Genomic DNA, 24,827 nt, shown 5'->3' with positions numbered 1-24,827 from the left:
TGTGCAATTCTTAAAAACGCAGCAAGCAGTTTGCGATTCTGCACTTTCTCCCAATTTCACACCTAATCTTCGTCATGATTAAGCATTTTTGTTCCATAAAAGTTCTAGTATAAGCGTAATTCGGCTAGCAGATTGTTGGAAAAAATGTTGAGTTAAAAAAAAAAAAATGCCTTTACTTCGTGAAAACAAAATGGCGTCCAAAACAAAACTAGCAGGTTGCTGTAGCAGGGTTGGTCGCCAAAGTTTCGCCAAAAATCGCCGCCGAGTTACCATAATGTAAAGTTACCATAATTCACCGAATACAAATTTACGGAGTTAGCACACTGGAAGAAATAACACTTTTTCTCTCTAAGAAAAAAAATCATTGCATTCTTTATATTAAATTCACCACAATTCAGTGCCCTAAGAGGTGTAATCGATTAACAACAAAATATAAGGCACGACATAAATACTAATAACGCACGTCATTAACAGTAATAATCTTTTTGGTACTGCTAACAGAGTGTAAACAAACGGTATGGAGGTGTACCCTCGAGACCAAGCAAAGTCAAGGCTTTCTTAAACGTGGAGGAAATGATGTCATCGAAACCTATAACCAGTCACGAGGATAGATTTTGCCCTGTGCGCCGTGACGAGGTACGGAATGCTTATATGCAACCCGGGCCCTTCGGTACTGTAGTCAACGTCACTAACCACTGTACCATTGGGCTGCTAGGCAAACGTTCTCATCTTCAGTTATTGCTCATCTGGGCGTTTTGAGTAATTCTTCAATAATATATGGAATCTCATTTTTAAATTTTGAAATGGTATTACAATCTTAATATTATTTTTTTATTTAGTTCTTATTACTAAGCTTCACGTCTTCTTTACTCGAAGGAATTAAAAAGATTGGTTTTGGAAAGGAAATGTTATCATGTTTTGTTGCAGTCTCTACTGGTTTTAATGGTATTAAAATATAATTGAAGAAAACTAGAATGAGTGAGAAGAGAGAATATAGGATTTTGTCAAAGCCTAATAATCTGCATATAATGACACAAGTTGGAAAATGAAAAAGTAAAGAGGCGAAATCGAAAGAAATAGCTCTTATGAAAGGGATATAGTGAGATTAATTGGCAAATGTAATCAAAGCTTCCATAATTTTTCTCAGCATGTGTAGGAGAGTAGGAAAATAAAACCAACATTTGGTATATATGTAGATGAATTTTATTAATTCAATAGAACACTGAAGTGTGCATAAGTGTTATATATCGTCCACTTGGAAACTATAAAATTTCCTTTGATTATTGTGTGAAGAGCCATTTCTATATTATTCTCGTTTTCCGCTTTTTCATACCATAAAATGAATAAGTATACATGATTGGAAATTCGGCTAAGATGTAATCGCATGTTTATAAAATTCGCGAAGTAACTATAATGTTCAGTTGTTATAGTAAAAATTATTAAGATAGTAGCGATTACAAATAAGATCTAACGCAAAATATTCAAAGATTTTTTTTTCTTTCTTGCTGATTACAAGTGGTATTATGGTTTCAGAGAAATGGAGGCAAAAGCAATCTTTTTGTGTTAGATTTTATGAACTAATCGTATTTGATGTTAAGCAAAAAAATACGATCAATACGAGTTAATTAATGTATTGATTATTCCAACAGTATATCTAGGAGATAATATAAAGAATCAAGGGGAAAATATTTCAAAAATAAAAATTTTAATCATCTCAATTTTTGAAAACGCATTTTATTTCAAACGTAATTTATTACAAAATTCAACCTACAAAGCATTAATCAAAGAATGTTATTGTATGGAGAGAATTGTCAAAATAATTTTAGAAATAAATACGTGCTGAACACATATTAGAAGAATTTGAAAAAAAAATCCCTGCTTAAGATTTAATTCTTGTAAGTAGGCTTTTATATTTCTCAGAGGTTATATCAGAAATAAAATAGCCGTCAATAAAAATGTCCCAAAATTACGTTTTTTCAAGTTTCCATAGGTAAAAAGTGATTCCATGGAAAAAAAATAATAAACGAAATGAATTATGTAGGTTAACTTTTACATTTTTAATCCAAAGAGCTTTGTCCTTGAAGGACTATTGTTTTCGTTTTGCGATTTTGCGTTGGTTCACTATAAATGTCCGTTTCACTTTTCAAACTGTTGCCACCAAATGCCAGAATCCTGCATAATATTTAAAGAAATTAATTAATAAAAAATCTGCATATATGTATGTATATTACTCGCATTCTGATAAAACAACGGTATATAGCGCCATCGAATTTTGAATGACGTAATCTTCCATAGAATATAGGCATGTGGAAGCCCTCATTTGAATTTGAAATTTGTTTTATGATCAATTTCATATATTGTAACACTTCAACGAATTTTTTATTAACAAACTGAAGAAATTCAAAGCGAGCAATGGCAACGCTGTACAGAAAAAATATTTTTATCTCCAGCGCACGAGACTCTGTATCGGAAATTCTAAAGATATGCTCAATTTAAAACAATTTTGCGATATTGCTGTTGAACTGAATTTTATGGTTAAGGGCGAATAACGTGATATTTAATAAACAAACTTAACAGAAAAATATTTTAAAAACGCCTCTTTAGACGTAATTTAAAATCTGAAATCTTTTAGATTTTCTTTTCTTTTTTTTAAGTTTTTTCTGTCGGAAATAAAATATCCGTTAATAAAATTTCCGAACTTCAGTTTTGGAAAGGTTCCATAGGGAAAATATGGGTCCATGGGGGGCGAGGGATTCAAAAAGCTAATTTTTCCCTTTCCATCCCCAAAAACTTTCAAAATTATAGAGATTTCATTAATAAAACATTTCAGAGATTGTTTTCAAGTATCATTAAAAACAGGAAAGCAAGTAAATTTTTTTAAACAATTTTGTAAAAACTACGTTTAACGTAAGAATATATGAATATGACTTTTAAGCTCCTATTCTTAGAACTGCTAAATTTCAGTAATTTTCTTCTAATGCAATTCATTTTTTCACTATTTCTACAATTGATGGTTTTGACTCTTTGATTTCATGAAAAAGTCATTTTTGAAAATGACTTCTTTGATTTCATGAAATGACTAAAGAACACAATAAGAACTATTGTGTTCTTTAGTCACATAATTTCTTTAATGTTTTCGCAGTAAATACTGCCTGTTGCAAAGTCTGGCCTTCCTTTCTGTAAATTTGAGCAGATAATTAAAGACCTACTTTTCTGAACTGCCTCTGTGCCAGGGCACATATAAAAATATAATTTTTTAAAATGTGTCATTTGACCGAAATTATCGGTGCTTAAAAGCTTCCTTACACGATTCGTTTCTTAAACGAAAAAGATTGCTGTATAATTAAATGAAAAAGATTGGTGTATGATTATGTTCAAGCAGGACTATTTACACAAAGCCAGATAATGATACTCAGAAGAAGAGAAATGAAAAAATTCGCTATTTTTTCTCTTATTTTTAAAATTTCTCTTCTTTTAAATATTGACATATTTTTTAATTTAGAAAGCAGAGAATAAAAGAATGTTATCGGTATACTCAGCTTTTCTAATGCAAATCAGTGATTAATAATGTATTCTCATTATTGTTAATTAGGTCCACCAGTGGCCGAGCGGTAAAGTCGCTGAATACTGGTAGTTCGGTCCGAGGTTCGAATCCCGCGAACGGGCTGGCTGCATGGGTGTTTTCGTGGGTTTCCCCACGTGTAACGTGTATACGAGCCAATTTGCCTTAGAAAGTGCTCCACGAAGGCATCCCTCCCCTTAGGCAGATAGCCCTAGTGTGCTTTGCCATAATTAAATACACCACACCACCATTATTGTTAATTTGTTTTAAATATTCTGAAATTTCGCAAAATCGTAGAATCACTTAATTGCTCCAAATTCTAGGTCTAAATTCAAAATAATACTGAATTATTTTACCCATTTATCTGCACAATTTTTGTTTGGGTAATAAATAGAATTATTTTCTGTAGTTTTTTGAAGTATTTAAATCATTTAAATTCAGTTGTATTTAATGTCTGAAGACGCATATTCTGTTGACCTAAAACTGCGAAGATTGCAAGGTAAAAGATATATGTGACTTTGAATGAAATTTTGTTTTTAATTTTAGAGCTATTTAAATTTTAAAGTTATTCTCTGATTAATTTTGCGAATTAATTTCCTTCTTCTACAGTTAATCGCAGGAGCTTTGCAAAAACAATAACAACATTTTAAAAGAAATTTTCAAACAACAATAATAAGCAAAGCATGCACACTAATAAAGGTTACATAAGAAAAACTTCGCGAAAGAAAATGTCGAGAGAAAAGGGGAAATGTCGTTGTACGGAAACATCGCTGGAGAAAATACACCGCAGATCTAAAACAAATCATGAGATAAGTCATCGTGGTAGAAAATAAAGCCGCAAAAAATTTCGCACTGCTTTCGTGGTACAAACTATCGTGATAAAAATAAAATAAATGTAAATCATATCATGATGATAACATAGCAAACATACGTCTTCGGACTGAGAAAAAATTATTTATAAGAAGAAACAAGTAATTGTCTTTTTATTTGTTTCGTAATTTTGTATTAACTAATAAAGCTTTACAAAAAAGCAAGAAGGAAATGTAAGCATTAAAAATCTGAAAATTAGTAAAAATTAATTTTATTAGCTACTATACGCAGCATTAATTTTTTACTTATTTTCAAATTTTTAAAGCCCAGTTTTCTTCTTACCTTTTTCAATAAAAATTTATTCGTTAGAACTAGAAAGTGTGAAATACAATAAAGGAAGGAACATGACTTATTTCTTCTTTTGCTTGCGAATCGTTACACGGAACCTCACTTAAAATCATTATAGTTAAAAAACGCATGTCTGCAGTGTTATCATTATGTTATAGTATTAGGGTGATTTATTTCTTATCGCAACAGTTTGTGTGACGATGTTTCAGAACACAAATGTTTATTTTTCGCCTCCTTTTTAGTTCTTTGTACGAAGTATTGTAATTCTGAATAATTTCGAGAATCATATTTCGACGAAAATATCCATTTTGACGGCTATCGAATGCAATTTAACGATGTTTTTACGTAAGGACAGCGTTAAGGACATTTTTCCCCAAACGAAATATAAAACTGATTTAAAATGGATTCAGAAGATATTTTTTTCGTGGCGACTGTACGTACGTACGTATGTACGTATATACGTATGTATGTATGTATTTTGCATAACTCAAAAACGAATAGTCTCAGAACGTTTAAATTTTGTATGTGGGACTGCTATAACATGTAGATGTGCACCTCCCGTTTTGGTTGCAATCAGCAGCACCATAAGTGTATAAATATATGTATATATTATATCCACTCTGTCACTTGGCTCAGTGAGCTTTTAGAGACATTAGGCACTTCGGAAGTAAGAAAGATGAAAAATGAGCAATCACCTTCGCCGGGAATTGAACCACGGACCTCTCACTTACGCGCTGAGCGTGCAGACCACCACACCACGAAGGCATGCCAAAAAGGGGGGAGAAATACCGTACAAGCTCAGTTTTTTTATTCTTATATTTTTGTTACGACAATTTGTATGATGATGTTTCAGAACTGCCTGTTTCTTCTTCGTCTTCGTTTTACTTCCTAATTATTACGAAGTAATAATTAGGAACTTGTACGAAGTAAAGTATGCCTTAACTTAATTTGCATTCATATTTGTAAAATATTAAAAATTTAAGTGGCGGTAAGCCTAACGAGGCCTCCATTTCTTTATTTTTTTTTGGCCTTATCGAGAAGTGAGAACTGAATTATTTGAATAAGAAAGATATCTATAAAGAAATTGGGGAAATGTGTTTAAATGAAATGCAGAAAAAATGTGTACAATTTAATAGGCCATACAAGGAATTCATGTGGTATCCATATCAGATATTTTTCTACAATGATTTGTTCAATGCGTTTTCCCCTTGCTTCGTCGTCTCAGCGCTGTTTTTAGTGGATTTCATAATAATACTCAGTACCACGCAGAAATAAGCAAAACGTAAGTGTATCAAAATCACATATAACCCTAGCTCTTTATAAATAGCCTAAAATTGAAAACTAAATTATTGAATTATTTTTACTGTGCAAAGCTCTGCTCGTTTATTTTTATACGAAAGCTTTGTGCTCTTTTTTCGTTTATTTAAAGTTTTTACACTCAAATTAAAACATAAAATATGAATGCAACTGCGCCACAAATATGTAGTACTATTAAATTTTTGTTTTTGCAAAATATGTTATGTATATGAAAAAGAAAAAGGAAAACCAGCAGTTTGTCAAACTAATTACAGAGCCTCTCCTGAAAAGGACTCAGTTGCTATTTTTTATGTAGAATAATTTTTAATCTTTGTACCTATGTGTATATACAGACATACATGAATATGACAGCCTCCATCAATTACTTTCCCGTCCTGCATGGGTCTACCTCCCATTGAGTAGATCTCCAAAAAATGACGCTGGAGCATAAAAAAGAACTTACAGAAAGAACATTTTTGACCTTCCGTCCTACCATGGTCCTTTACCCGCCCTCTCCGCCGGGTATGCCCTACCCGTAACAGATGAATACATCTTCCCACTTGATGATGACAATTATTATGTATCTTGATGGTCTTCGCCCTTTTTGTAATTAAACGAAGGGACGACATGGTATATATATATATGGTGGTGAACACAACGTTACATATTCATTGTTGACAGTCAACAGTTAGGTTCATTCGTTCCTGAAGCCATGAAGGTGAGCATAAAATATTCTTTTTTTTAAAGTTTAATGTGCAAATTTGAATGCTTTTTCTTAGAAAAAAATTATAGACTTAGAGGAATTCAGAGAAATATAACAAAATGCTTTTAAAATCGTTTCTAACTTAAACTGCCACTTTTAAAATAAAATACTGATTTAGAAGTGATGAATTTTTTTGTATAGAGAAATGCTTTGGAAAAAAACGAAAGCTTAATACGATATTTTTTAATTCTATAAATATTAAAATTTTTCTTGATAGCATCATTAAAGAAGCAAAATTTGATTGAGCATATGTAATAAATGGTTATGCGATTAGTAATATAAGTTGCAAAATTAGAAAAAACCAGAGGCTGTTCATTCTTTTTTTAATACAATTTTCCTATATTGTCTAAAAAAACTTAATATGTATACTCTTAGATAAAATATTCCTGTATTTACAGAAATATTTTATCTAAGAGTTTTTGTCTTTAATATGTTCTATTTGATAACCCTTATTTTTTACTATCTTTCTAAACCGTAATTTCCAAAGTAATAAAGCCTTTTATCTGTAGAGGTATTTTATTCTATACCTCTTGAAAGCTTTCCAAAGTCCCAGAAGGGCTATAGGTCCACGTTTCGACAATCCGCTTTTCAAAAGTCCAAAATCGTAAAATTCGTAGGTGATACATCAGAAAATTTAGTAGCTATATAAATAAAGGGTATGGCCTAGGTACCCGCTCTTTGTTCCATTTTTTTCCAGAAAATTAACAGTGGACGTGTGGCTGCTTTCTCTTGATGCTGTTGTACTAATTGATGGCATTTTGGTTAAAAAGTAGCTATATCATACTTAAAAATTGGGTATAAAATATATTTCTGTTGATATGTGGAGTTGAGTTTAATAGTTGTTTTTCATTCTTCCTATTTTTAATTTGCCGTTGTATTAAAAAAACAGCAAAAAATCGTAAATCCCTTTGAATAACTTTCTTTAGATTCCTTGAACAATGTCTTAAAATTTTTTTCTTCCCTTTTATCATAATAAGTGAATCTCTTTTTATTGCAGTCATTTAAATACATCCGAGATTCTTGTACTGTGACAACATTTTCAGTTTTTTTTCGGTTTTAGTATGTTTCTCATAAAGAATTCTGCCGTGCGTTTGGCGATATGGTTGTGGAGAAAGCGGAGACACATTCTGCTTTTCCAACTTTTCAAGATTTGAATCAGCCCAAACCGCTTTGTTTACATTTAACACTAAGCATTTTAACAATTTTGCAGCTTTCCTTTGACTTGGCGAATTTTCTTTTAACATTAAAGATCTTATTTTTCAAACGTTAGAAACATTCAGCTTTTTTCTTGAATATGTATTTGGAAAACATTTTCCGTTCGAAGCCGGAATTTTACGTTATTTTCCTTTCTTCTTCCCAATATTACCTGTCGCAAATTTAGATATCAAGAAACCATAGCTTTCACAGTGTTTCTTAATAACTAGATACGAAAAACATTTCTTCGGAAAGAGCACAAATATAGCCTTTGATCCATTGCTTCTTTAAAAGCGCCATTTTGCATGGAAGAAAGAGTTAAATAGCAGAAGATAATTTATACTTTGAGAAACATAGTTGCAGTTAAAGAAAATCCCAAGCAGACGATTTTCTTTTGCTATAGCAAAGTAAAATCGTCTAGAAATTTGTAAACAGCCTTTGTATTTGCGACGAAAATTGTCGTATGTAATTATGTGATGCATACAATATGTTAAGAAAATATGAGATAATGAAATAACTAAGAAATTTGGATGTTAAAAACAGTTTTATTTCTCGCTTGATAATATTTCTTAAAATTTCAAATCCTTAAGAACCCCTAAAATTACAATTTTCATTTAGAGAACTATTAAAACTATAAATACTTTACCTAGAATGTCTGCAACTATAATTCTCTTCATAGAACCTTTCCCATTCTCAGAAAAATTAATGTTATTGTTACATTAAACATTTATCAATGTTGATTGCACTTTTTGTGAAAAATGAAAGAGAAATAAATATTTTATTAAATTTTATTTATAAAAACAGGCTTATTTTCCATTATTTCCAATATTTTAGTTAAAATAATGACAGAAATAAAGTATTACTCAATTATTTATTTGAAATTATTAGTTTTGAGGCGCATGTAGTGTTGAAAATATTTTCAAGTTTTGATTGCGGAATTCATGAACGTTGTGAATGGAACTCCAAGGTTGTTAAGAAGGAAAGTTAGACGACAGTGTTAGAATCATTTTTATTGCATCCATTTTAAATCTTACTTAAACTGAAACAATTATAACTCAGGCTGAGACTTTCAAAAAATGAGCCCCTTATAAATTAAAAGAATGATAATAAAGAAGTAGTTTTAAAATATTTATAGGATTTTCATTTACATAAACATAATTTATTACATTTGAAATAATAATAAATTTTGCTATTATTTAAAATACTTCTAAAAGCTACCATTGGATGACATCAAAAATGGAAGTTTATAAGAATGAATCTAAGAATACTTAATTTCAAGTAAATTCCAATATTCTAATAGAGTTCTTTATTCTCTAATAGCATGAATTCTAAGTTAATTACGAAATAATGCAGAAGACCTCTCTATAATATATCAGAGAAAGAAAGCTATTAATGGCAAGTTTCAGCAAGATTGCCTGGTGGAGGCCTTGCTGAAATTTTTGTTAGCTTGAGCTGTTTGTTATAAGTAGGTTTTCAAGGTTCCAGACACGGAAATGAACGCCTCCTTCACAATTCAAAAATTCAAAATGAGTTTTAATATTCAGATAGTAAATAAATTTTCAAGCATTTTTATTGTAGTATATCAAGTTAGTTTAAAAGAGCTAAAAAACAATTCGATGGAACAACATGCTACAATAATAGCAAAATATTTAGATATGATATCATATAACCGTTATAGTTCTTAAATTTTATTTTGAAACTGAACTTTCTAAGTTGGTATTTTATTCTTTCAGCTCCTCATATTTTGTTCGATACTGGCTTTATCACAGGCAACTAGTGTGTATCGGTATCCATATTATGATAGCACTGGAACCAGTCAACAATATAGACAGCAAGATGTAAGTAATGTATTTACAAATATTTTTGTTATTTCGCTGATAGCTTCTTGAAAACATAAATTTTAAACTTAAATGTGCAGTTGTTTGAGTTCTGCGCTGGCTCACATATGTTAAAGTACTTTTACACAATAGATTCAAAGTGATATTTTGAAAATTAAGAACCTATTATGTTGATATAAACACATTATTTTTATCATCTACTTAAATAACATGAATGTTTTACAACAAGGAAAGTATTACAAACAAACTTTTAGCTTTAAAACTTCTTGGTACTTAAACATTTAAAATTTTCACTTAACTCAGTATATCGGAAAATAATACAGCAATCTTTAATAAACAGTTCCCATTTCAATTACTTACACGGATTTCTTTTTTTATTTTAAAACTTAGTTAACATTAACTTTATTCCATTGTTTGTCGCCCTTGTGAGTGTCATTCACACTCTAATATATGTCTATGAAAAGGACAGTTAAAAATTAGCTAAAGCTTTAAAGTACATTTGATGCAGCTAATTCTAAAGTTTACATGTAACACCAAGTTAAAACAATTACAATAAACAAAAGCAGCTAAATTTTACGAAAAAAAAAATTACTGAAAATACTACAAAATTTAATAAAACCTGTAAACAAAATCAAAATTGGTACTTTGAAAATACTAATTTTTTTTAAATCTATACAACAAAATCGAATTATGTTCGCTTAAAAAAACCTAAACATTTTAAATAGAGAGAAATTATATACAACAAAATAGAAACAAATGGTCAATTCCCTTAGTTCGAGTTTTTAGACAGATCTTATCAAGGGAAAAGTGTCTGAAATCTCCAATCAAGCTAATGAAATAGCACGTTTCGTCGAACTAAACCATTCAGACTGAAAACGGTAATCCATTTATAAAATTATTATATTCATTCATCTTACTCTAACAAACTTATTTATATTCTAGATTTATATATATATATATATATATATATATATATATATATATGTAATAATAAAATTCCATAGTCAAGAATACAATTAAAATTCTAATTGTATGTTCTTTTCATTTCTAATGGCGACGTTCTCTTATTTGAAAGTACGTGGAATTAAATCCACAGCCCCGTAGTCAAGTTGTTTTTCCCGCTTTTTCTACACGTACAGTTATAGAATGTTCTGGAAATATTTCAAGCGAACTGGATTGGCTGACGAGGCTGACGTCATTTCTTGGAAGCTCCGCCTTTCCAGAGGCTATAAAAAGACTCGCAAAAGGAATATCGGGGCTTTTTCTTTAATGTCACGATGCAGTAAACTTCATGCAAAAAGTGATTAGTAATTCTTTTTATTTACTCCGGATATCTGATTTTGTAACTGCTATTTTCTCCTGAAGTATAATAAATGGATCCTGTTTTTTAAAACTTATCGTCTGATAATTTAAGCTACGGCTACATTGATAATTCTTCAACAATCTATTTATTCCGGACAAAAGCTGGTACATCACATATATATATATATATATATATATATATATATATATATATGCGTGTGTGTGTGTGTATATATATGGAAGTATTTCCAGTAAATTATTATGTGTTGTCTAAAGATTGTAATATTTTTAACATGAATTGAGAATCTTTCGTTGAAGAGAGACTTTATTTTCTTTAGAGATAAACCATATAAAGCAAAACAGACAGAATAAGTTACAAAAGCATTTTAAATGTAATATTCCGCTAACAAATATTAAATATTAGTCTTGCATTACATAATTCATTTTACAGATTCACATTGCCCTACAGAATTCAATGAATAATTTTCTCTTTAGAAATGTAAGCTAACATAATTTAGAAATGAGTTGTTAAGTAGGCAGTTATGATTGATTATTTTGATAACTTTGAATTTTGTTTAAAAACTTCATTTTAAACCTTTCTTCAGCGCTAAGTTTTGATGCAAATCAATCCAAATGTTGAAATCCATCCTTTTGCACGTTTTTGAACTTAATAACTTTTTTTTGATTTAAACATGGAATTTAAATAATCAAGTTTGATTAAAGTTTGAAAAAATGAAAAAATAAGCATTTTAGAAGTTACAAAATTGAATTTTAAGAAATTGTTCCATAAGATATTTTAAAGTATTTCTTTAAATCAGGAATGATATGTTTCATTAGAAATTCAAAGTTAGGCGAGTTTTTTTTTTTTTTTTTTCTTTTTTCTTCCTTTTCGTGGCATTACGTAGAAATAACCTAACAATCAAAGCCCTGCGTTGAATGAAAGAGCATTTTCTTTGCCTATAAACACCTTTTTCGTAAGAAGAAAACTATGAACACTGAAATCAAAATATTTCAAATAAAATTGCTTCTAATAGTCTCCTTTGTTAAAATAAATAAATAAGCAAATAAATTTTTAGATTTAATCATAATATGCAAAAATTTTAGATTATTAAATAAAAGCAACAAATGTATTAGTAGATGATCTCTTTACATTATCGTTACAAAACTCTAATGTAAGGTGACCATCTGATAAAAAATAAGACTAAAATAAATCCTATCGTAGCTGATAACATTTTGCGCAGTTTGCTTGTGTTTTATATGAGATTTCGGAGACTCAATGTCAGTTGTTGATGAGAGTTTCACTTTTCTGTCATTTAATTACATACGCTTCCCTAAACTTGAGACTTTTCCTTATTTAAACCAAGATCATTTTTATTTTAAACATTTTTATTAAGTATAAAACTCTCTTTTATGAAGATAATAAAATTAAATATAAATTCATTTTAAATATAAATTATAAATTTCGCTTAGTGGAGTTACCAAAAAGACAGCATATATGCACACATTAAAATCCAAACGCTTATGCAAGCATTTCTAAAATTAAAATTGACAATCACAAATCGATGTCAGTTTTGACACAAATCGATGATACTTTTGACGCAAATTGATGACATCAACATGCTTGACATTTCTTATAGTGTGAAGTTCATGGATGCAGTTTTTATAAATATACCTGTAGGTTTAGGAGCATTTAAGCATTTGCAGAGAGCTGTAGAGGAATTTTAAATAAATTGCAAAACTTTTGCTTTTAATCAAAAGCATAAAATTACTTCATGTCTTTATAATAAGCCTTCATAATATTATTATAAATGTACGATTTAAACCATTTTAACCTGACTAAAATGAAACAGGTTTAGAGTTTGTATGATTCATTTTCATTAAATACAAAATTCTGAATTTTAACATTATTGCAAATAATATTTTGAAACCAATGTTTCTAAAATGAATGATTTTATACCGCAAAAAGGGTAATTAAACATGTTTTTAGAAAAGTTTAGATAGGCCCAAAAATTTTAATCAATGTCCGATATTGGAGTCATTTTGCTCGCACAGTGATGATCGATTCTTTTTCGCAAAATCGATTTCAAAATATATCTTTCTCGTTGAAATGTTTTCCTCTGGATCCGTATAAACGTTTAAGTTATAATTTTATCAATAAGTGTTACGTAACCAAACTAAACAAATAAAATGAATCCAGATGTACTTTATTTGGTTTATCCCTTAAATTGAAATAAAATGTCTGTTACCAATCAATTAAGAGATACTTAATAGTTAAAAAAAAACAGTAAAAGTTCTAATTTTACAATTAAAGTAAGTAATAATGCTACACATTCTTTAGAAGATTCTTTCAAAACTTACTACATGTCTCAGTGTACACATTCTTTAGAAGATTCTTTCAAAACTTACTACATGTCTCAGTGTAATATAAACCGCTGTGGTATTTGGTTTAGTCTAACAACTAGAGATATATCTCTGTTTTCAAAATAAACTAGTTTATAGAAGGATGCCGTGATTTATTATTTATAAATACTTCATGATATCAAATAAACAATAGTTATATTTGTATGTTACTTTTTCAAAAAAAAATTTAAGAGGCAGCTGAGAACAACGTTACTTGTGAACATTTACTTGGGCTTTATTTCCAGTACTGAGTATATGTTCTCGTTTGTCTATTTTTCTGTAAATAACCGTATTTACCGGTGTATAAGACGGACCTCCTTTTGTTAAACACATATGTGAAGGATAAACTTTTATTATTGATAATTATATTGAATTTATAATGTTTTAAATATAAAGTAATACAAATACAAATAATACTTTCTGCAGATACTCAATCTCTGTGTTGCTTTTTTTAGAACCTCTTCCTGATTCTACCAAGTTCTTATCATTTTCTCAGTTGCGGGTAGTCGGAAATGACTTTCTTTGCAGCCCTGTTTCCATGTTTTTTAGCATACGCAATCACATGTAGATTGTATGCTATGTTATAGCAAGGCCGGCATCGTTATAGAGCCATAACTTTACTAATAAATTTAAGAAAATTGAACAATAGAAATTTCACACACTTAAAAGTCGTTAACAAAAATTGGGAAGTTTAAACGAACTCAGCTGTAATAGTCGATGATAGCGCATGCGCATTCACTGACCTCTACAATATTCCCACACTCCGCAAGGAAACTCCGAATAAAGGACATATCCAGAAATGAATGTAATCAAAAACTGAGTATCGAGGTATAAGACGCAGTATCGTATGAGACGCATCCCGTTTTTCAGACCTATTTTCAAAGATAAAAGTCTGATGTGTACACCACATGACTTAGTTGTACGGAATATTAAATTATACGCATTTTTTCTTGCCTTTCATTTAAACTTATTGGATTGAATTAAATCTACTTCGCCGACAGCACATAAACCACAATAGAATAAATGCATTTTTTTAACTCCACTCTATTTGTTTACCATAGCGACACTCTGGCGCTAGGATCACTTAACAGTATTATATTTCGTCCATATTATAACTCAGAATGCACAAAATTTATATCATTTAAAGAATTATCTAATCGTTGCCACATGTTCTATTCAAATACTATAATAAAACTAGAAAGATGTATAAAAGAAATTAAGCAAACAAAACAAAAAAGAAACAGTTTTTCACAGACGGATTGAGTACTTCTCATTCAATTAATTCAGTTCTCACTTCGCGACAAGGCAAAAATACATAAAAAGTCAAACTATCTGTATTAAAAATTACAAAGTATATTTAAACACTTATTTCCTCGAAAAAATTCCAGAAATGATTAAGATTGATTTAATTCGTTATAATAAATAAAGGCGTTATCTTTGTTGTTGCGAAGCTAAGTTTCTCTAGATTGGCAACAAATCCACTATTCTGCTGTTTGAAATATAAACAAGCAATGACCGTCATCAAAAACATTATTACCTTAGCGGCACTTAAACAACTTTAAATTGTTGATAATTCTAGAAATATTGCATACAGATTCACTAAAGGCATAAAAACCTTAACCGGAAGATAAGAACAACATAATTCAATCATTTTAAAGCAAAAAAAAAAATGTACAATTTACAAACATATAAGATTAAAGAAACTGAGATCACTGAGCCGGGTGACAGAGTGGATATATATATAAATATATTTATATAGGTTTGGTGCGGCCGATCGCAACCAAAATACGAGGTGCACATCTACATGTTATAGTAGTCCTATATACAAAATTTCAACGTTCTGAGGCTACTCGTTTTTGAGTTATGCGAGATACGCACGTACGTACATACGTTCGTACAGACGCCACGAAAAATTCTCTTCAGAATTGATTTTAAAGCAGTTTTATAATTTTTTTGGAGGATACGAGTCTTTTATTCTGTCCTTACGTACAGATATCACGCAGATACATCGTTAAATTTCATTTGATAGCGGGCGAAATGGATATTTTCGTTGAAATATGCTGCCTGAAAATTTTCGCGATTACAATACTTCCTTTTTACTTCGTACAAGGAAGTAAAAAGTGCGTCTTATACGCCGGCAAATACTGTGCTAGGAATCTCCAGAAAAAAAGCTACAAATTTGCAGTTAGCTCATACAGTACTTCGATAACCTTAAACTGTAAATGAATTCTCTTCTATAAACTGCAATGTCTGCCTAGGAAAATGCGAATTTGGAAGAAAAAAAAAGCAGCAAGATTTACAGTTCTGTTTTTCTTTCTGGCTATGTATAAATATATTTTGTGTATTTGCAAGTAAAATATTCACAAGAAATACTTCATACATTTCAGATGCTGTACCTACCCAATAATATTTATTATCGTCTGATTCTTTTTCGCAGGCCACTGGCAACTACCAGTTCGGCTACAATGAAGCTCACTCTTCTGGTAGCACTTTCCGTAAAGAATCCGGCGATTCTTGGGGTAACAAGTATGGCTCATATGGTTTGACGGACGCTGACGGACGTTATAGAGTCGTCGACTATGTTGCTGATGCTGGAGGTTTCAGAGCCCGCGTTAAAAGCAATGAACCAGGAGTTGCTCCAGCTGATCCTTCCTCTACAACTGTCAACAAACCTTTGCTTTATTCAACCGAATTACACCATGCTGCATCTCCAGAATTTCCATTACTGTATCATACCTACTACGCACCATATGGCACCTACAAGGGTTCACCATACAGGAAGTCCACCTATTATACGCACAAAGGTACTCCATATAACAAGTATGGGTACTACATCTACCCTTAGCTGAAACGGCAATACTTGCAGTTTTTAAAGGACTGATGACGGTAGCATTAACAGATATGTCAGTTATGTAGACAAGGATTCTTTTTTTTTTCTTTTTGGCAAATGTTTAAGATTGTGGCATTATGTTTTGTCTGTCAATTACAATAAATTGGTTTCAGATGTTAAAGATTTATTTCTTAGAATATTAATCATCAGACCTTTTTTCTTTTTATTTAATTAAAAAATATTATGTTCCTATTAATGTTCTGAAAAGTTTACTAAATGAATGCCTTGAGGTACACACAATTGATTTTAAATTTATAACTTAAATGTACGCATCTTTTCATTGAATGCTAACATAGATACTCTAGCCTTACTTGAAAAAGCAGCATTTATATCTTTTAAAGGGAATGATAATGTTGCGAAACTTGTATGTTTTTATTCATGTATATCTTGGGATATTTTAATAATATATTCTGATGTTTTTTGAAAGTATATTTGATAAAAGTTCCGCAGGTTATAATTCAAAAAATGTTTTCGAAAAAAGTATAAAAATTACGAATTTTAAAAGTGAATCAGGATATATCTGCAAATTTTATTTGGGTTGAACCTAAATTTCGATCCGTGAAAGAAGAAATCAAGCAAATTTAAATAAAAAAATCTGATGTGTACACCACATCACTTCCTTGTACGGAATATTAAATTATACGCATTTTTTCTTTCATATCATTTAAACTTATTGGATTGAATTAAATCTACTTCGCCGACAGCGCATAAACCACAATAGAATAAATACATTCTTTAAAATTCACTGTAGTATTTGTTTACCATAGCGACACTCTGGCGCTAGATTCACTTAACAGTATCATATTTCGTTCATATTGTAACTCATAATGCACAAAATTTATATCATTTAAAGAATAGAATTATCTAATCGTTGCCACATGTTCTATTCAAATACTACAATAAAGCTAGAATGATGTATAAAAGAAATTAAGCAAATAAAACAAAAAAGAAACAGTTTTTCACAGACGATTTAGTATTCTCATTCAATTAATTCAGTTCTCACTTCGCGAGAAGGCAAAAATACATAAAAACTCAAAATATCTATATTAAAAATTACGAAGTAAATCTTAAACACTTATTTCCTCGAAAAATGCCCAGAAAGGATTAAGCATGATTTAATTCGTTATAATAAATAAAGGCGTTATCTTTGTTGTTGCGAAGCTAAGTTTCTCTAGATTGGCAACAAATCCACTATTCTGCTGTTTGAAATATAAACAAGCAATGGCCGTCATCAAAAACATTATTACCTTAGCGGCACTTAAACAACTTTAAAATTGTTGATAATTCTAGAAATATTGCATACAGATTTACTAAAGGCATAAAAACCTTAACCGGAAGATAAAAGCAACATAATTCAATCATTTTTAAAGCAGAAAATGTACAATTTGCAAACATTATACGAGTAAAGAAACTGAGATCACTGAGCAGGGTAGCAGAGTGGATATATATATATAAATATATATTTATATACGTTTGGTGCGGCGGATTGCAACTAAATTACGAAGTGCACATCTAAATGTTATAGCAGTCCTATATACTACATTTCAACGTTCTGAGGCTACTCGTTTTTGAGTTATGCGAGATACGTACGTACGTACGCACGAACGTATACGTTCGTACAGTTCGCCACAAAAAATTCTCTTCAGAATTAATTTTAAAGCAGTATTATAATTTTTTTGGAGGAAACGGGTCTTTTATTCTGTTCTTTCGTACAGATATGACGCAAAACCATCGTTAAATTGCATTCGATAGCGGTCAAAATGGATATTTTCTTTGAAATATGCTGCTTGAAACTTTTCGCGATTACAATACTTCCTTTTTACTTCGTACAAGGAAGTAAAAACAGAGAAATTGACAATATATATTGAATTCGACTATGACAAGAATTACTACAGAGCTGAAGTTTAGATAGCTAAAGTTTAGATAACTGAGCTAAGTTTACATAAGCTAAACTGTAGCTTAGTTACAGTTATTTAAACTTAGAGGAGCTGTAGTTTAGATAACCGACGTTTTAAAAATTACTTTAGCAATTTTTACAAAGCTCGGCACTTTGGCATAATTTGAGTCAATCGAAAGATAGATGGAAATCGGTAGGTAATTTTTGAAAAAGTCCAATTTTGTGACAAAATACTTATGTTAGGATAAGTTATGCTTCAAATTTAAACTTATGTTATGCTTACTTATTAAATTACTTATGTTATGCTTTAAATTCAAAATTTAGAAGCTCTTGTTTTTATATAGAATTCTTTTGCGCATGTATTTCCATATCCAGTCAGCTTTTCAATATATATTTCTTTTGAATCAGAATTATGTCTTCGAACTATCTACAAATTATGAATACACAATTACAGTTACGATTTCTTAGAGCTCTAAACAGCTAAGTGTACTGAAGATTTATAGCTGTATAATATTTTGTGATCGTTTGAATTATTATAAAATTTAATTTATAATATTCTATTTATTCTAGCAAGATACTTACATTATTATACTTACGCATTACGTAAAACGTAAATAACTCTTCGCATGATTAACAATGCAAATGGCAAAATCATGCGCTAATTTACCAGCAGCAACGTTTGTTTACAAAATGTCCGAAAGTAATAATGGTACATAATTCAATTTACTTTTAAACTGTGATTAGATAATAGACCTAGTGGACATTTTCAAAGAACAGTGGATAAAGATTTCAATTGTCTTCTTACTCAAGTTTAATTCCGTTATTTGGTTAAACGCATAGACGATTTCAGCTTCATTACCTTTTCTTCCATTTGATTTAAACTCATGAATGCTTTGTAAACAATAAAAACGGATTTCATGTTTCTCGCTTTTTTTATTTGCATTTTATTTCACTCTATTTATTTGGAAGCAGCGGAGAAATGACGGGGAAATTTACTATTTCTGAAACGATTAAAATTCTTTAAATAAGAATAAAAACGAAAAATACTATTTCACCTGTGAGGTTCCTTTACGTTTAATAGAGCTTTAACAAGCAAGCATATCATCGAGCAAGACTTGCGTATAAAGCGTATAATAGAGCTTTAATTAGATTTATAAAAGCTTTTAATGAGTTTTAAAATTCTATATCTTATGATAGAGGTTTAAAAAAATCATTTTGAAGCAAATTTTCTATCTATCCGAAAGCGAAGTTTTCTAAAATTCACAATGATTAATTAAGCAATGAACTAAGACCATTCTAGACTAAATGAAAACTTTATAATGAATTTTGAGAAAATCATTGCGAAAAATTACAAGCATACATACATATATAGGCAAAATTTCAAGAACAATCAACTCATTATAAAGGTGAAAATTATGTTCAAAGTTTAACCCAAACAGAGAAGTCGTGCTAAAAGATGTGAAACAATTGCTTTCAAATTTAACTCTGAAAGGAACGGTGGAAGTATATCTCGGAGTTTCTTTCTCGTTATGCTCATAAGCATCAGAGTCAAAACGCCGCTGCATACTGTTAGTTCTGCAAGATTTCAAACCCGACGAAAGGTTATTTTAGTTTAGTAGATATGGTAAAGCATACTTAGGGCTGTCTGGCATAGGGAAGGGATGCCTTCGTGGATGACTTTTCTAATGGAACTTGCTCGTATAATAGTTACACATGACGAAAACCCCGAATCCGATGCATGCGACATGCGACATGTGACATGCGACGGAGGACGTGGGCACCACCCCTCTACCAATACAGTTAATCGGTATAGCGTCACGTCCACCTTTATCTAGATAACCATACGTGTTCATTATGCTACTATACTAATACATAAACATACATACAAATTTGGTACTTAATACAATGGCGTTAAAGCTAATTAATGTTGTACACTGAATAATACATTGCCATGCTACAAGGTGTATGCAAAAGCATGGATACGGTAGCATATATACATAATGTGTGTACTCATATGTTGAGTACACTATGATCCTTTGAAGCATTATCATTAGACACACAAGACATGTACATACATACCGAAATATTAGGTGCGCAATGTTATGCTGAAATAAGTAATTAGTACAGTGAATTCAAAGTTAGACCCTAGATTAGTACTGTGTGGTATAATGTCTTGCTACTGAATTATTTGTACTGTTTCCTAAGTACATTAACCAATGTACAAAGATATTAAAACACGTGTATTAGGTACACAGTAATTAGTGGATACCCAAGCGTTAGGTAAGTGCTATGTAGTTAACATACATTAACAATAGGTACTTAATACAATACTGAACAGATAATTGGTGCATTAATTTTAGAGTGGGGCTCTAGTTTGATCTTTGCGATACGGTGCCGTGTTAAGGATAAAATGTGCAGATGCATAGTTACATTATCATATATACAGAACATAAATTCATATACATATATACAGACATTTTGTGTACAGACACATTAGGTACATGATTATTCAGTCCGTAATAGATGTATATTAACTATACAGTGCCAAGATATGTGATAACGCTAGTAGATACATGGGTACAATTACATATAAACAAGGACATACACAATTACATATAGACAAAAGCGTATATACGCTTATATTTGGTACATAATATTCATTGGTGACATAAACATTTGGTACTTACTTCATATACTTACATTAACTCTAGATCCATAAAATAATGTTATAACTAGTAATAGGTGCTTATTAATTTCATAACAGGACACTAAATTGATATTTTGCCTTACTGTGTCACGTTACATAGAAATGTATGCGGGTGCATGGGTACAGCTTCTTATTTACAATGCTATACTGTACTACCTATTTACAATACTTATATCATTCGCTTTCATAATCAATACGTACATGGCACATTTATATACATGAGCAGATGGTACATTGTAGAGTGCCGTTGAGGATAATTAACGCAATTAGTTTTATAGTATTTTAAAAATAATGCATTTATACGCAATTATAAGGTCCATAATTGTTATTGGGTACATACACGAAGCCAATGCAGTAAGCCCGTTCGCCTGGAATACAGCATAGGTCGGAACTACCAGAGCTCAACGATTTTACCGCTCAGACGTTTTTGGGTCCCTCGGCTAAAGGACTGGCAGCAATTTCATGTTTAACCCTAATATGGTCCAGGTTTCCTTAAAAAAACACTTCATCCATACATTTAGGGAGATAACCATTGAATGTTTTTTCCATAATCTAATTATATTTCGCTACATGACAGAATTGATATTTTACTTTATAGAGATCGCAATCATTCTTGTTCAGTAAGACACTTGAATGAATGAAGTTCAATCATTCATTCATTGAATTAAGTATGCAAGTTCCATACTTGATAAAAATATTAGTTCATTTTAAAGTAACTTTTGCTTGTTTATTTGTGATTTCAAGGCTTGGTCACTAATTTAACAATGATATAAATTTTGAAATGTCCATACTTTTCAAAGTCTAGAACAATCTTGTTTTATTTCTATAGAGAAAGTGATTAAAATAACCATGTTTAAATCAATAAAATTGTAATATTGCTCCTTTTGTATAAATCAAGGAAAAAACGTATTTGTGTTCAAGTAAGGTAGAAAGGGTCTATTTGCTTATAAAGCTATATTTATGATTTCTTGATTATAAGTCCTGTATAACATAGTATTCATTCATCATATGAACATAAAAACATTCTCTAATTTTGCTGATTTCACTAGAAGAAAATTTCTTCACAACTATTTGTGGTGAATCTTCGGATTATGGTAACTTGGCGATTTTTTGGCGAAACTTTGGCGACCAACCCTGCTACAGCAACCTGCTAGGCTATTTAAGGAGTTTTATTACAACTTGCTTATTCGGCGTGTTATTGTGTCTTAATTAACCTGCTAGTTTCTTTTTTTTTTTTTTTTTTATGGAGGCCATTTTGTTTTCACGAAGTAAAGGCATTTTTTTTTTTTTAACTCAACATTTTTTTCAATAATCTGCTAGCCTAATTACGCTTATGCTAGAACTTTTATGGAACAAAAGTGCTTAATCATGACGAAGATTAGGTGCGAAATTGGGAGAAAGTGTAGAATCGCCCACTGCTTGCCGCGTTTTTAAGAATTGCATATACATGGTATCCATATACACGTCGACCTATTTTCACTTAAAAAACATCCCGAAATTGAACAAAAATGGCATTGCGCACACTCTTGACCTTATCCATGTACACATCGACCTATTTTCACTTAAAACGTAAAAGAAAATTGACAAAAATCCAATTCTTCTTACTCTTGTAAAAAGCGCCAAACAAATAAGTGGGCGATTCTGCACTTTAGCAGCGAAATTGTTTCTAAGTGCTTATTAGCTAAAATCCCGATCGGAATTTTCCGGAAGATGTCACATTACATGTCTCATGATCTCTCATTTCTCTGAGACAAAATAATCTGTGATTCGAATTGTGTACTTCTAAGATTATCGCTGAAGTCCTAGCTAGGCACCTTTATCGCCTTACCAAAATGTCGCCAAACTACCTGTTACCATATTCCAAAGATTAGCCCTATTTGTCTGTTACGGTTTGTTTTAGATATGGCGCAAATTATAGCAGATTTGGGACAAATATTTCATATTTTACGTTACGATCAAGGGGGCGTTTTTTTAACGTTTTGTGTGTTTCATTTATTTATTAAATATCACATTCGTCGCACTTAAACTATAAAATTCAATTCAACAGCAATATCGCAAAATAATTTTAAAATGAGCATATCTTTAGAATTCCCGACGCTGGAGATAAAAATGGTGTTGGTGTATTTAATTATGGCAAAGCACACGAGGGCTATCTGCCTAAGGGGAGGAATGCCTTTCGTGGAGGACTTTCTAAGGGAAACTGGCTCGTATAGACGTTACACATGGGGAAAACCACGAAAACGCCCATGCAGCCAGCCCGTTCGCGGGATTCGAACCTCGGACCGAACTACCAGTGTTCAGCGACTTTACCGCTCGGCCGCTGGTGGGCCCGGAGATAAAAATGATTGTAGCTTCCTGTGTATTACATTATTTGTTAAATATCATCTTTTTCGTCCTTAAATCATAAAATTTAGTTCAACAGCTATGTCACGAAATAATTAATTAAGAACATATCTATAGAATTTCTGATATACAGTCTCGTTCACTGGGGACAAAAAAAGTATTTTTTTCCACCTCGTACAGCGTTGCCATTGCTCGCTTTGAACTTGTTCAGTTTGTTAATCAAAAATTCGTTAAAGTTTCACAAGATATGAAATAGATAATAAAACAAATTCCGAATTCCAAATTTGGGCTTTCAGGTGCCCACAATCCAGTGGAGGATTACACTATTCAAAATTTGATGTTCCCAATTACCGTTGTTTTTTCAGAGTGGGAGAAACATACATACATTCGTGCAAATACTTCAATATTTAATTTCTTTAAATATAATGCGGGGCTCTAAATATGGTGGCAACCATTTGAAAAGTGAAACGTTGTTTTATAGTAGACGACGACAAATGCCATAGCGAAATTAATAGCTCTTGTGAGCTAATAAGATCCTAACGAGTTGTGAAAACAAAAACTTCATTTGGTAATCCTGTTCCATCAGTTAGTCAGATGTGATGGAAACAGTGCTTTGTACCGTTTTTTGACAACGTGACGAAACTTTCTTCAGAAAGTGCAAGTATTTTGCAAAAGAAAATAGTTTTATTTTTACCTAGACATATCAGGAAAAAAAAAAAAAAGAAGTTCCAGTTTCAAAAACCTTGACTCAAATACGTTTGGTTAAAGAAATCAGGTGCATACATTTTTCTACTTTAGTTTTATAGTTTTATCGTGACTTTACTCTGCATTAAAGTTATGTTGTGCCTTTATCTACATTCTCTGGGATGGAGTTTCTCACTGTATGCTAATAAACGAACGTCTGTCGTGAGTCTGTTAACTTTTGGAGAAGAATGCTCTAAGATTCGACATCTACGTGAAGAATTTTTAGTGTCGAATATTTTGCAGTTTAAATATGTTAGGTTCACATTGAAAAGGAGCTCCAAGTCCATTCTTTCGTGCTTAAGTTAAAAGCTTAATAGAATTTTGAAAAAATATTATGTAAACCTTAGTCAAAAATTTTTTTAGAATTAAGAAAGGATATGGTTAAAATATTCTGTGTTAAATATTTTCAAAAGTCTCTGAATTATCTTAGACAAGATGTATTCCAAAATAAATTACAAGTATTGGTTAGTTTTAGAAATTTGTTTTTAAATAAGCGATACTCTTGTCAAATGCTGTACCGTACAAATATAGAAGATAGTCGATTACAGATTCGATGGGATGTTGAAAAATACGGAAAAAAATGGGTATTTTTAGACTTTCAAAATAGTATTTTGTTTTGAATTCAAAGCTAGCATTTTATTTTCTTTGAAACCATTCTTTGAAGAAGGCAAAATACTCAGAAAATCGCTGTCGTAAATAATAAACGAATAATCGATAATCATAAAATAATAAC

The 24,827-nt window shown here is 30.9% G+C and overlaps 1 protein-coding gene across 1 annotated transcript; it reads left to right on the top strand.

The window, feature by feature from the left end:
- The first annotated feature begins 6,591 nt into the window (after positions 1-6,591).
- LOC146995562 (cuticle protein 14-like) lies at positions 6,592-16,524 on the top strand. The gene is made up of 3 exons (XM_085824381.1): positions 6,592-6,734; positions 9,707-9,811; positions 15,951-16,524. The coding sequence occupies exons 1-3, from the start codon at positions 6,729-6,731 to the stop codon at positions 16,356-16,358; spliced, it is 519 nt and encodes a 172-aa protein (XP_085680507.1). The 5' UTR covers positions 6,592-6,728; the 3' UTR covers positions 16,359-16,524.
- The last annotated feature ends 8,303 nt before the right edge of the window (positions 16,525-24,827 follow it).

This window comes from Stegodyphus dumicola, chromosome 9 (assembly GCF_044657685.1).
Source record: "Stegodyphus dumicola isolate Sdum_Otavi_A_Nest chromosome 9, ASM4465768v1".
NCBI classification, from domain to species: Eukaryota; Metazoa; Arthropoda; class Arachnida; order Araneae; family Eresidae; genus Stegodyphus; species Stegodyphus dumicola.
This window is presented reverse-complemented; position numbering and strand designations above follow the sequence as displayed.